Raw genomic sequence first — 12,850 nt, 5'->3', positions numbered from 1 at the left:
CCGGGTAAGGGACAGCCCGAGGGGGATCTGGGGTGGCGAGGGGGCTGCGCTGCCCTGGGTAAGGGACAGCCCGAGGGGGATCTGGAGTGACGAGGGGGGTAAGGGACAGCCTGAGGGGGATCTGGGGTGGCGAGGGGGCTGCGCTGCCCTGAGTAAGGGACAGCCTGAGGGGGATCTGGGGTGGGGAAGGGGCTGCGCTGCCCTGAGTAAGGGACAGCCCGAGGGGGATTTGGGGTGACGAGGGGGCTGCGCTGCCCCGGGTAAGGGACAGCCCGAGGGGGATCTGGGGTGGGGAAGGGGCTGCGCTGCCCTGGGTAAGGGACAGCCCGAGGGGGATCTGGGGTGGGGAAGGGGCTGCGCTGCCCCGGGTAAGGGACAGCCCGAGGGGGATCTGGAGTGGGGAAGGGGCTGCGCTGCCCCGGGTAAGGGACAGCCCGAGGGGGATCTGGGGTGACGAGGGGGCTGCGCTGCCCTGGGTAAGGGACAGCCCGAGGGGGATCTGGGGTGGGGAAGGGGCTGCGCTGCCCTGGGTAAGGGACAGCCTAAGGGGGGATCTGGGGTGGGGAAGGGGCTGCGCTGCCCTGGGTAAGGGACTGCCCGAGGGGGATCTGGGGTGGGGAAGGGGCTGCGCTGCCCCGGCCGTGGGGGAGAGGGCAGCCCCAGCTGGGCAGGAGAGGGCCGAGGGACAGGCTGCGGGACCCCCCCCGACAGCTATGCCCAGAGCAGGATGACGCCTTCTCCATCCCCGAGGGGCTGCCCTGAGCCTCCCGGCGTGGTCGAGCGGTGACACCGGCGATCTCTCCATCCCGGCAGCATCCCGGGACGCGGAGCAGAAGCATGGCCTGGCCTCGCCTCCTGTGATGAACCTCAACGCGCGGCTGTTCAGCGGGGCCAGGATGCTGCCCCAGCCCTGGCGCTGCTTCTCGCGGGCCGCGGAGGACTTGGCGCTGCAGAGGATCCGCAAGGTCCTGTGCGTGGCGGAGAAGAACGATGCTGCCCGAGGCATCGCCGAGCTGCTCTCCAACAGCAGGATGCGGCGGGTAGGAACAGCCCGCATCGCGCTGCTCCCTGGTGCACGGAGACAAGGGCTGGGCGGGTCCGTGTCGTGTGTGGCAGCCCCAGCACTCTCGGCAGAGCTGGGCATGGATGCTTCACATCAGCACGCTTGGCGCTGGTTTTGTCTCTGAACACACAAGGGTACAAAAATGCACTTGCCCAAATGTATTTGGGAGTCTCAGGTCCTTGTGGGTTAAGTCCAGTGGGAACTCGGCTCCCTCTGCCTTCCCATGGTGAGGGCTCCCCGGGTCCTTCCTGGATTAGCAGTGTATGACAAGGGCTTCAGAAACTGACAGCATCCATTGGCATGCATTTCCCTGTCTAAAAGCACCACTTCTGCAGCATCAGCAAGTGTCAGGGGTTTACTGGAGGTCACCAAATAAAGCAAAAACAGGCTGTGGTTTAGAGAAGAAAAATTCAAAGATTTCTGCTCTCTGCTGCTCTGGTAACAGTTTGCATAATCACTTGCTGTTTCAAAACTAAGGAATTTCCAAACTAAGGTGCTACTAAACCGGAATCAGAGAGTCACTGAGGTTGAAAAAGATCTCTGAGATTATCTAGTCCAACCCATGATCCCCACCTTGGCACCCTGACCAGAGCACTGAGTGCCACATCCAGTTGGTTCCTTCAACACCTCCAGGGGTGGTGATTCCACCACTTCCCTGGGCATTTGCAATGCTTGATAACCCTTTCCATGAGGAAGTTCATCCTGATGTCCAGCCTAAACCTTCCCTGGGACAGCCTGAGGCTGTTCCCTCTCATCTTGTCCCCTGGGAAAAGAGGCTGACCCCCACATGGCTCCAACCTCCTTTATCTGAATAAAAGGTGTTATTGAGAACCTGGGCGCTGACAGTCCCAATCAAACATCATCCTGCTTCTGTGGAAAATGCAGTAAATACACAATCCAGAAACTTCCATGAGTCCCGGTTAGGTGGGAGGTAGCCTTGGGGACACTACTTGTCACTTGGAAAAAGATAGGAGTTTGTCAGGAGTTTCTGAATACTGGCCCCATTAAATCAATCAGTTCCTCATTATTCATGGGGAGATAACCCTGGAACCACCTTCAGGAATGGTTTAAAATCCTCTTACCTTGGAAATCACCATTTCAGTGTCTCCATAAATGATACAGGAGATTTCCGTCCCCTTGCTGCAGTTCCCATTAGCTCCAGTAGCTGGTTTTCCTTTGCCATGTGCCTCTTGTGCTCCATCCCAGTGTGGACAAAGCAGGGCAGGATGGATTTGTTTCCTGTTAAAAATTTTAATTTAAGAAAAATTTAAAATTTGTGTCCTGTTAATTAATAGCCAGAAACTCAGGAATTCTCCTTTTCCTTCCAGAGAGAAGGGTTTTCCAAGTTCAACAAAATCTATGAATACGACTACCACATGTTTGGCCAGGTAAGAGTTTTCTCTCCGTCTGCTGCTGGATTAATGAAGTAAATATACTAATTAATAAAAGCCATTTGTCAGGAGTTACAAAACATGGCTCCAGCCACAGGGATGTTCTGCCCAAAGATGAGAAAAACTCAGATGTTTTCTTGGCTCAACCACCTGTTTTGTTGCTCTAAATCTTTTAACTTCCCGGTTTTATGCCAGTCAAAAATTTGTTGCTGTTTAGAATTGGGGGCATCCTACAAAAGTTGAGGATAAGGCCATGGATAGAGCTTGTTAGGATGTATTAGTTTTGGTTGCTCCATCCCTGGAAGCAATCCAGGCCAGGTTGGATGGGGCTTGGAGCGACCTGGGACAGTGGGAGGTGTCCCTGCCCTTGGCAGGGGCTGGCACTGGATGGGTTTTAAGGTCCCTCCCAACCCAAACCATTCTGGGATTAACAGGAGAAAGGTGTCACTAATCATTTAAATTGAGAACTGAAGGGAGATTTTGGGGCTGTGGGTAGTTTTTGGTGAGTGATGGGCACTAATTTCCTTGCTGTGTCTCTTGCAGAACGTTACCATGGTGATGACATCCGTGTCAGGACATCTACTGGCTCATGATTTTGTCATGCCATTTCGCAAATGGTTGGTACCTCGTGCTCCTGGCAGGAAGGGGAAGGGCTCTGTCACCTCCTGGCCCTCACAGGAGGGGCCTGTCACCTCCTGTTCTCATCCTTGGCACTGCAAGCATCTCCCTGACACATCCTCAAAGACAAAGGGGCAGGGAGGGACTCTGACTCAGAGCAGGGTGATGACTTCCAAATTTTATAGAAAACAGACAAAATATTGTTTCAAATTCCTGTCTTCAGAGTGCTAAAACCCCCTGAAGACATAATACTGGTTAAAATACATCAAGGCAGACACAGGGAATTAAAGTGGTTCCAAAATGGGGTGGTTTTGTGTTCTTTGTTCAGCTAGGAGCTGTTCTGGGAAGCAAGGTGCTTTCTCTGCCTTACCTCTTTTTGTACTCTGGGCTTCAGATAGGACAAGCTGCTTGTTGCCTTCCAGATTTGCTGTTTTCTCTGGCTGGTTTTCATTCTGTTGCTTTTAAATGTTACTCAGCATTTCATGTGAACTCTCTGTTGTCTGAAACAAGGCCTGTAACAAAATACATTAATTCCAGTACTTAGATAGCACCAGGTAGCGTCTCACAAATGGTGGTTTAGTTTATGTGATGCACACACACATTTCTCCTCTGTTTTCCAGGCATAGCTGCAACCCTTTAGCTCTTTTTGATGCTGAAATTGAGAAGTATTGCCCTGAAAATTACCTGGATATCAAGGTACATCATGGTTAAGACTTTGAAACTGAGCTCAGGTGTTGGTTCAACAAATACTGTCCCAGACAGAAGGATGATCTTACCTTTGTCCTTAACATCCACATTTCTGCAGTTTAGCAGATTCCTCCTACATTTCCTAGGACTATATATGCTGTTCAGTTGTGGCACTGAAACTCTTGTTCATGTACAAGTAGTGCAGTGAAGGAACAGCTAAAAATAGAAATGTTTTTTTTCCAGCAAGGTGGAATTGATGATAGTGTCTCAGTCCTACAGAAAAAGACATTTTTTAGAAAACAGATTGTGGTACAACCTGCTCCAAGCCAAACTTTTTAACAGAATTAGGTGTAAATAAATGACTCAATTCTTTTAAAAGCTGCCTGATCTCTCGAGACACACAATTACAAAATGTTATTGCAACAGCCCATCTCCATGGATACACATTGCATTTGGTGTTCAGTGAGTCATTCTGAAATGAAATGACAGAGCAAGTGGCCTGGAATGTTCTCCCTGTGTTGTTTTTCTCCTCTCAGAGAACCCTTGAACGAGAAATCCAGCAGTGCCAAGCCCTGGTGATCTGGACTGACTGCGATCGAGAAGGAGAGAACATTGGCTTTGAGATCATCCACGTGTGCAAAGCTGGTGTGTAGAGCATCTCCATCAGTCTGAGTTCCATTAATGGTTTAACAACTCCTTTAGCAGAGGCAAATTCTCAATTTTAGTGTGTCTAGGTTAAATGCTGGCTAATTCTGATAAACATGTGGCTGTGATAGGCCAGAAATGCATCCAGCTGTTGGAAAGCTGACGGCACATTCTCTCAGTAGCTGTTTATTCGTTGCTCCTTTCTGTTGGTGTTTGAGTCCCTCTGATTTCTCTTCTGTGTGTGTCTGGCAGTAAAGCCAAACCTGCAGGTTTTCCGAGCCCGGTTCTCCGAGATCACACCTCACGCTGTCAGAGTGGCCTGTGAGAACCTCACCCAGCCCGACCAGAAAACCAGCGATGCCGTCGACGTCAGGCAGGAGCTGGACCTCAGGATAGGCACGTAAACATCTGTTACTGGAACCTCAACACAAGGCAGAAGTGCCCTCTGTAATCTCATAAACCTGATTTTTAGATCAGATATTCTGCTGGATCGGTCCGTGTCTCACAAACGGGATGCACCCTGACTGGTTGCAGACTTAGGATGTATTATCTGTCTGTATCCTGCAAGCAAAAAGCAAGAGACACAGGAAAATAACAACATCCATGCAAACACAGATCAGAGACAAGATGGCAGCCCATGCAAAGCCTTTTTCTACATATTCTGTGAACCAATAGCATAAAAGAAAAGGTGTAAAGTCATTATACTCTAACCAATATACTCCTTTTCTTAAAGGACCCACATGGGTTTAACATTAACAAAAGGACTTCTATGAACCTCAAACAATACACAATAATTCATTATTTAAGATGGAAACTTTTTCTATCATTGCAATGCATATATCTAGGATTTTCACATCTTGAGCCATCAATAAGTTCTTGTTCTTTCTTGTTCTTTATGATAAATATAAATGTATTCACTTGGTTCTTAACTTTCTAGCTTCCCATGAGAAGGTTTAGAAATTTCCCAGCGTTTTTCAGCTTTAGAAAGTGTCTTTTACCTTTTTATATTCCTACAATTCCTCTCTTATGTTTTACTGGAAGTGTGCTCTTTGAATCAGAGCATCATCAACTCCCAAGATCGAGTCCAGCCAGTGACTGATCCCCTCCTTGTAAACCAGACCAGAGCACTGAATGTCACATCCAGTTCTTTCTTGAACATCTCCAGGGATGGTGACTCCACCACCTCCCTGGGCAGTCCATTCCAATGTTTAAAAGCCTCTTCTGTGAAGAAATTGCTCCTGATAAGAGGAAATTTCTCCTTGAAGCAAATATTAAATTAGTAGCTCATGCAGCACTGACAAGCTCTTCAACTGAGTATTAAACAGAGTAAAATTAATGCTCAGAATATTAAAAAGATCTGAAATACTGTGATTATCATTCAACATTGTTGTATTCAGTTGTGGTGCCCATTTTATTTCCTCAGGTGCTGCCTTCACCAGATTCCAGACTCTGAGGCTGCGGAAGATCTTCCCTGATATTTTAGCAGATCAGCTGATCAGCTATGGCAGCTGCCAGTTCCCAACACTGGGATTTGTAGTCGAACGCTTTAAAGCCATCCAGGCCTTTGTTCCTGAAGCCTTCTACAAAATTAAAGGTATGTTTGGGGAAACACAGTCCTGGGCTCCATCTTCCAGGGTTTGATGTGGATAAAAAGGAAAAACGTTGGAGCAACTGACACAAAAACACTCCAGAGACGATTTTTTCTTCCTCTGCCACAAACACTGAGCAGAGCTGGAAGGTTTCCAAGTTCTTTTGTGGTATTTCCATTTTGTGGCTCCTCCATCAGCCAGCTCTGTTGTCCATCACAGTGACCCACGAGCACGAGGACGGCAGTGTGGTCTTCAACTGGAAGAGGAACCGGCTCTTCAATCACACAGCGTGCCTGGTCCTTTACCAGATGTGTATGGAGGTAGGAAAGCTTGTAAATAGTTGCATAATCCAGATTCAGCCAAACATTCCCCGTATCTGTCTTGTTCAAGACTTTTAAAGAAGAGTTTGTGTAAACTCCTAAAGGATATGTGGGTTTTGCTTACTCTGTTTAGGATCCGGTAGCGACTGTTGTTGATGTTGTGAGCAAGCCAAAAAGCAAATGGAGGCCCCTGCCCCTGGACACTGTGGTATGTTTGAACTCGGGGAAGGGTTTTCTGAAAAGAGCTTGGAACAGATGTTTTACTCACTGCTTTGAATTATCCACTAATACTTTTGGGTTTTCTGGCTCTTCCCAATGCAGGAACTGGAAAAATTGGCTTCCCGCAAACTGAAAATAAATGCAAAGGAAACAATGACAATAGCAGAAAAACTCTATACTAAAGGGTAAGAAAGCAAGACTTGGCTTGGTAAACTTAATTCTTTTAAAACTAAATGGCCTTTTGTTCAAAATGGGAAGCATCTTGGAGCAACTCTCAAAGTGCTCTCCTGTCTTTCTTCCTAAGATTCATTAGTTACCCTCGAACCGAGACCAACATTTTCCCCAAGGAGCTGAACCTCTCTGCCTTGGTAGAGCAGCAAACACAGGACCCAAACTGGGGAGGGTTTGCCCAGAGGATTTTGGATCAGGGTGGGCCAACCCCTCGGAGTGGAAACAAATCCGATCAGGCTCACCCTCCCATTCACCCCACAAAATACGCCAGCAACCTGCAGGTGAGTGTAACCAGAGGGAACTGGATGGGTTGTGTTGCTTGATAAATAAAGATAAAAGTCTTAATGTGGGCATTAGCACAAAATCCTCACCCGAGATCCCACTGATGATGTGATGTCTTGTTAACCTGGGAGGACACTCACCCTTCTCACTGTTTGATCTCAGGGCAATGAGCAGAGACTGTACGAATTCATCGTGCGCCACTTCTTGGCTTGCTGCTCTCAAGATGCCAAAGGACAGGAAACAACTGTGGAGATCGACATTGCCAACGAGCAATTCATTGCTCAAGGACTCATGATCCTGGCCAGAAATTACCTGGAAGTGTATCCTTATGACAAGTGGAGTGATAAGGTAATCCCCTTGAGTAACATAAGTGGGAGAGGCTAAAGTAGCACTTTGCTGCCAGCTTCAGACCTCTCTGCACAGCATCTTTTGACCATTTCTGGCTGTTTGACTCAGAGCCTTTGTCCTGAGTGAACAGACCAGGAAGCAGTTTCAAAGAGATTCTCCTTCCCTTCAGGTTATCCCGCTGTATCACAAAGGGTCTCGCTTTCAGCCCACCACAGTGGAGATGGTGGATGGGGAAACCAGTCCTCCCTTGCTCCTCACAGAAGCAGACCTCATTGCTCTCATGGAAAAACATGGCATTGGTCAGTATTGCTCTTGGCAGAGGGAATTCTCCCCAGGGAATTCTCCAAATGTTGCTGCAGATAAGAAATTACTTAAATCTGCAGAAAAAAGGGATATAAAGGGCAAAGTCCAAACATCCTCAGGAGCCTGCAGAGTGCCTCCAGTACCCAGGGAGATGGGACATTTTGGGTTCAGGGTGTGCCACCAGCACCTTGCTGGCCTCAGTGCCAGCAGGGCATGAGGGCAGTGCTGCTCCTCACCATAAGTTGTGTCCTTGTCCCTGGGCATAGGGGAGATCACTCCTCGGCTCCCGATTTGACTGACATCTCTCTGCTTCCAGGGACTGATGCCACCCACGCCGAGCACATCGAGACGATCAAGACGCGGATGTACGTGGGGCTTACGGCGGATCAGCGCTTCCTGCCCGGCCAGCTGGGCATGGGGCTGGTGGAAGGTGAGGGGAGAGCCCTCACAAAGATGGCAGAGTCCTTACTTGCTCCTTCCTTTCGCTTACCATTCCGTATATTCCTCAGGCTATGATTCCATGGGCTACGAGATGTCCAAGCCTGACCTTCGAGCTGAGCTGGAGGCTGATCTGAAACTGATCTGTGAGGGGAAGAAAGACAAATCTGTAGTGTTGCAGCAGCAGGTCCAAAAGTACAAGCAAGTCTTCGTTGAAGCTGTGGCCAGAGCCAACAAGTGAGTATTGTCTTTGCCCTCTTCCTTTTGCTTTGTTTTTCTGGGAGGTGCTGGCTGCTTTTCTGGGGCTCAGCCTGGAGTGGGGGATCCTGTCACACTGTTTCCCTGGAGCTCTGCCCTCTGTGTGTTGGTATTTGCATGGGAAAGGATGACTCAAAGCCTGGCAGACTGTCAGGAGTTCCTCCCAGCTAAGGGTTTAAACCAGGATGAGCAGTTAAGTTTAAATTTGGGGATGGCAACATGCACTGACCTCTGATGTTGTACCCACACCTTTCCTGTTTCAGAAATGTGGTGCTGAGTCAATGTGCTCGTGGAGAAGCTCAGAGGGGCTGTGTGGGGGCAGCAGGCTCTGAGTCACTGCAGCACCTGATTGCTCTTTACAGAAACACTCAGGATGCTCTGCTCATTTCTTTACAGATTGGACCAGGCCCTGGCTCAGTATCTGGGAGAAGCTGCAGAAGTTCCAGAGCAGGGTGAGGTGTACCCAGCAACGCCCGTTTCTGTTCGGAAATGTCCCCAGTGCAACAGTGACATGGTGCTGAAGACCAGGAAGAATGGCGGGTTGGTGACCTCTCTTTGTAGCCTCCTGTGCTGGTTTGTGTTTCTCCAGGCTTTTGTTCACCTCCTTTGGTAAAAGCTTGGAAACCTTGGGCTGCAGCTTGCTCACTCCACCAGCTCCATGAGCTGTGTGGACTCAGCTGAATGTCTTTTCAAGTAGGTATTTCCCCTGAAAAATTGCAGTTTTGACCACTTCTGATGGCTGAGAAGACACAAGAATGGATCCCCAACTGTCTCGAGTTTGCATCTTCCTCATCCAGCGCCTTTGTCCCTCTGCAGGTTCTACCTCAGCTGCATGGGCTATCCAGCCTGTAAAACTGCAGTCTGGTTCCCTGATTTCGTGGTGGATGTGACCAGGGACGAGAGCGTCTGTGATGTGTGTAAACCCCATCCAGTTCACAGGTAGGTCGTGCCAGTTATCCCTTGTTGGACAGTGGGGCAGAGACTTCCATGAGCTAGGCTGGGCAACCATTTTCCATTCCAGTCTTGGAAAGCTAGAGCAGCACTTGGCTTGGGGGTGGAAAGAAGAGGGGTTGGGGAAACTGTCCTCCATATAGCAGAATCTAAACAATAAATAAAAGTTCAAGTATGAATTGAGGTCTGTTGATGAGAAACTGCAGACTTTGACTCTTCCTTTCCTTGCAGACTGAAGTTTAAATTCAAGAAAGGCAGCGTTCCCCCTGTGATGCCCCTGGAGTTCGTTGGCTGCATTGGAGGCTGTGATGAGATGCTGAAAGAGCTTTTAGACCTCAAGTACTTGCACAGATCATCCCAACCTGCATCATCCACCTCCCAGCCAGGGCATCACCTGCAGGCCAACCACTCCCTGAACAGAGCCAGCAGTGAGACCAGGCAAGCCAGGGGGACCTCAAACCTGGCACGGGGACACCTGCTCTCTGTCAACTCCTCCAGGACCCCCAGGGCTGCTCCTCCAGCTGCTCCTCCAGCTGCTCCAGACGATGGGAATGCTGTGGTGTGCAACTGTGGGAGTGAGGCGCTGCTGCTGACCGTGCGCAAGGACGGCCCCAACAAGGGCCGCCAGTTCTACAAGTGCAGCTCCAGCACCTGCAACTTCTTCCTCTGGGCTGACGAGCAGCCACAGGACAGAGGCAGCTCCATGCCGCTCCAGCCCACTGCTGGAAGAGCCCCAGCGGGATTCCAGCGCCCAGGAGGAGGGAGAGAGCCCTTGGGCAGCAGCAGCTCGGATGCCGGAGGCGGCACGGTGTGCAGATGTGACCAGCCCGCGGTGACGCGCACCGTGCAGAAGGACGGGCCCAACAAGGGGCGGCAGTTCCACACCTGCCCCAAGCCCCGGGAGCAGCAGTGCGGCTTCTTCCAGTGGGCAGATGAGAACGTGGCACCAGGTACGGCCGGGCTGGGGGCAGACACCGGGGCTGCAGGCTGTTCTTAAGCTGAACAAAACAAGGAGCTGCTGGAGAGGGTCCGGTGGAGGCCACAAAGATGGTGAGGGGTCTGAAGCACCTCTGTGATGAGGAAAGACTGAGGGAGCTGGGCCTGTTTAGTCTAGAGAAGACTGAGAGGGGATCTCATTAATGCAGCTGAATATCTCAGGGAAGGATGGTGACAGGCTTTTTTTGGTGGTGTTCAGTGACAGGATGAGGAGCAATGGCCAGAAACTAAAACACAAGAAGTTTCACCTCAACATGAGGAAGAACCTCTTTACATTAAAGGTGGCAGAGCTCTGGAACAGCTGCCCAGGGAGGTGATAGAGTATCCCTCTCTGGAGGCATTCAAACCCACCTGGCATGGCAGGGAAACTGTGCTGCTCCCTCTGCCCTAGTTTAGGGGTACAGGGAAAGGGCAAGTCATTCTGGAGCTTTGATCAGAGATGAAACTGTGTGGAAAGATGCTGAAAAGAAAAATAATGACAAAACAAGGGTGCAAAAGAGAGAGAACCGACAAAAAGAGACATAACCAGGTACAGAGGGGGAGATGGGGTCTGTGAGAGATCCTCCTCCTCCTCCTCAGACATTTAGGCCTAAAGGGGTAAAATCGAGTTTTCCAAACTACTTAAACCCCAAGTTCTTCTCTGCCACGTTTTGTTTCTGCTTCAGCTGCAGACCAGAGCATGCAAGCAGGCAGATCAGCTTCCCCCGTGCTGTTCCCACAGGTCTCTAATGCTGCAAGACAAATGGGTAACATTTCACTGTTCAGACAAGTCTGAAGCAATGCAGGTTCAGGAATAATCTGAGAATCTTTGATCTATTTTGAACTTACCTTGTGTTTCTCACCTATTCATGTTTTCAAAGATCCTTAAATTCAACTTGTTTATCTCTAGGTCCTTCTGGAGATGACTCTTTGAACCACTTTGGCAGCAATGGATACTCCAGAGGGTTGGGAAGCAAGGCCAAGAGACCAGGCAATCTCTCCTCAGCATCTGCTGCCAAGAAGCAACGGACCTGCAGCATTTGCCACCAGCCTGGGCACACAAGGAAAACCTGCCCTCAGAACCACTGAGCTGGGATGGTCCTCTTGAGAGCCTGCAAGGACCAGGCTTGTGAACTCTGCAGGAACCACACAGAACTGGACTCTGGGAACAAGTCCCTTGAGTGTTTTTTGGAGGGGCTGGTTGCAGGCTGCTCCTGCCAAAGGATGCCATTTGTTTCAGCAAGGGTTCAACCAACTTGGAAAAGTGGTTCCACTACCAACTTTTGTTTCCAGCTCTTCTGCTGAGCAGGTTGGGAAAGTCTGAACATTTCAAGGAAGCATTTGGAAGCTGAGTCTGTGGAGAAAACTGCACTGCACCTTCCCCCTGCACCATCCTGGTGGTTGTTCCTGGCTTTCCATGCAGGGAAGAGCTGGATCAGGGCCACCAGGACAGACACCAGGGCTGCCAAGCTCTGCTCAGTCCCTGGCTTTCCACAGTGTGGAATTTAAGTTCCCTTCTCAGTTGATGTTATCTGAGCAACATTCCCCTTTTTTTGTCACCCTTGCCTGGGTTGTCCCTGCCAGTGAAGGAGGGTCAGGTGCAGAGGAGCTGGATCTGGTGCTTGCCCTGGGAGGAGCTCAGCTGCAGTGCTCAGGAAAAGCCCTCATTTTAGATGGTTCCTGAATCTGAAGGCAGGTTCTTCCTCAAACTTGGAGACATGCCTTTGTGATGCTGCTAGCTGATGAAAGTTATTTTTGTCAAACTAATGAGTTTCTTATTAAAATATTATTTAAATTTTAAATTTGATGCAGTGACACCTTAACTCTGCCTGATTTTCTTCCTACATAAAATAGTGAAGCTTTTACTGTAAAAGCATCCAGCCAAATCTTGCTCTTTCCAATCACTGGAACAATAGAGGAGCTTTCTTGGCAGAAACTCCCCACAGCAATTTAGAAGTGAGCTACAAAGAGATGGGAAAAGTGGTTTTTATCTCACCAGCTGCATCTGCTGACCTGGGACAGACAGACAGAGCTGGCTGAGCTGAAGAGAAGCTCTGTTTTCCTGTTCTTCAGACTGAACTCCCTGGGAAGCCAGGCTGCCTCTTCCCTCGTTGTTGGGCCTTCCTCTGTTCATCAAAGGAGGGAGATCTGCAGGATTCCTGTGTGCTCTGCTGCCAGGAGCTCCAGTGCTGCTCAGGATCCTGCCCCTGGGCACGGAGCAGTTCCTGGGGTCAGCACTGAGGGGGGACAGGCTGGAGCACTTGGAAGCAGAGCCCACAGCAGCACAGGTCAGAAAGAGAGCCTGAAACCCTGCAGCAGTCCATTGCTATCAGGCCTAAATCCATGCAGAAAGTCGGGAGAATTTGGGTTGCAGTTCCCTGTAGCCCTCACTCCCACCATCAACAGCCGGGGCCTAAAAATACACACCCTGGGCTAAAATAACAGCATTACAAAGGCTTTGGAATGCAGCCACTGAGCCAAGGCAGGGCAGCAGCCTGGCCAGCCACCTTGGAATGGCAACAGAGTGGGAAG

The 12,850-nt window shown here is 49.8% G+C and overlaps 1 protein-coding gene across 2 annotated transcripts; it reads left to right on the top strand.

Moving 5' to 3' along the window:
* The first annotated feature begins 813 nt into the window (after positions 1 to 813).
* On the top strand, positions 814 to 12,120 carry TOP3A (DNA topoisomerase III alpha). 2 transcript variants are annotated; one of them, XM_068207232.1, is made up of 19 exons: positions 814 to 1,040; positions 2,392 to 2,451; positions 2,998 to 3,071; positions 3,693 to 3,768; positions 4,296 to 4,404; positions 4,657 to 4,800; positions 5,828 to 5,998; positions 6,213 to 6,313; positions 6,447 to 6,521; positions 6,635 to 6,717; positions 6,837 to 7,044; positions 7,208 to 7,393; positions 7,563 to 7,692; positions 8,013 to 8,126; positions 8,206 to 8,371; positions 8,789 to 8,932; positions 9,209 to 9,331; positions 9,575 to 10,293; positions 11,229 to 12,120. In XM_068207232.1, exons 1-19 carry the CDS (start codon positions 861 to 863, stop codon positions 11,405 to 11,407), a joined length of 3,042 nt encoding a protein of 1,013 aa, XP_068063333.1. In that variant the 5' UTR covers positions 814 to 860; the 3' UTR covers positions 11,408 to 12,120. The 2 variants fall into 2 exon arrangements, with proteins under 2 accessions (XP_068063333.1, XP_068063334.1); XM_068207233.1 differs by lacking the exon at positions 4,657 to 4,800.
* The last annotated feature ends 730 nt before the right edge of the window (positions 12,121 to 12,850 follow it).

This window comes from Anomalospiza imberbis, chromosome 16 (genome assembly GCF_031753505.1).
Source record: "Anomalospiza imberbis isolate Cuckoo-Finch-1a 21T00152 chromosome 16, ASM3175350v1, whole genome shotgun sequence".
NCBI lineage: Eukaryota > Metazoa > Chordata > Aves > Passeriformes > Viduidae > Anomalospiza > Anomalospiza imberbis.
This window is presented reverse-complemented; position numbering and strand designations above follow the sequence as displayed.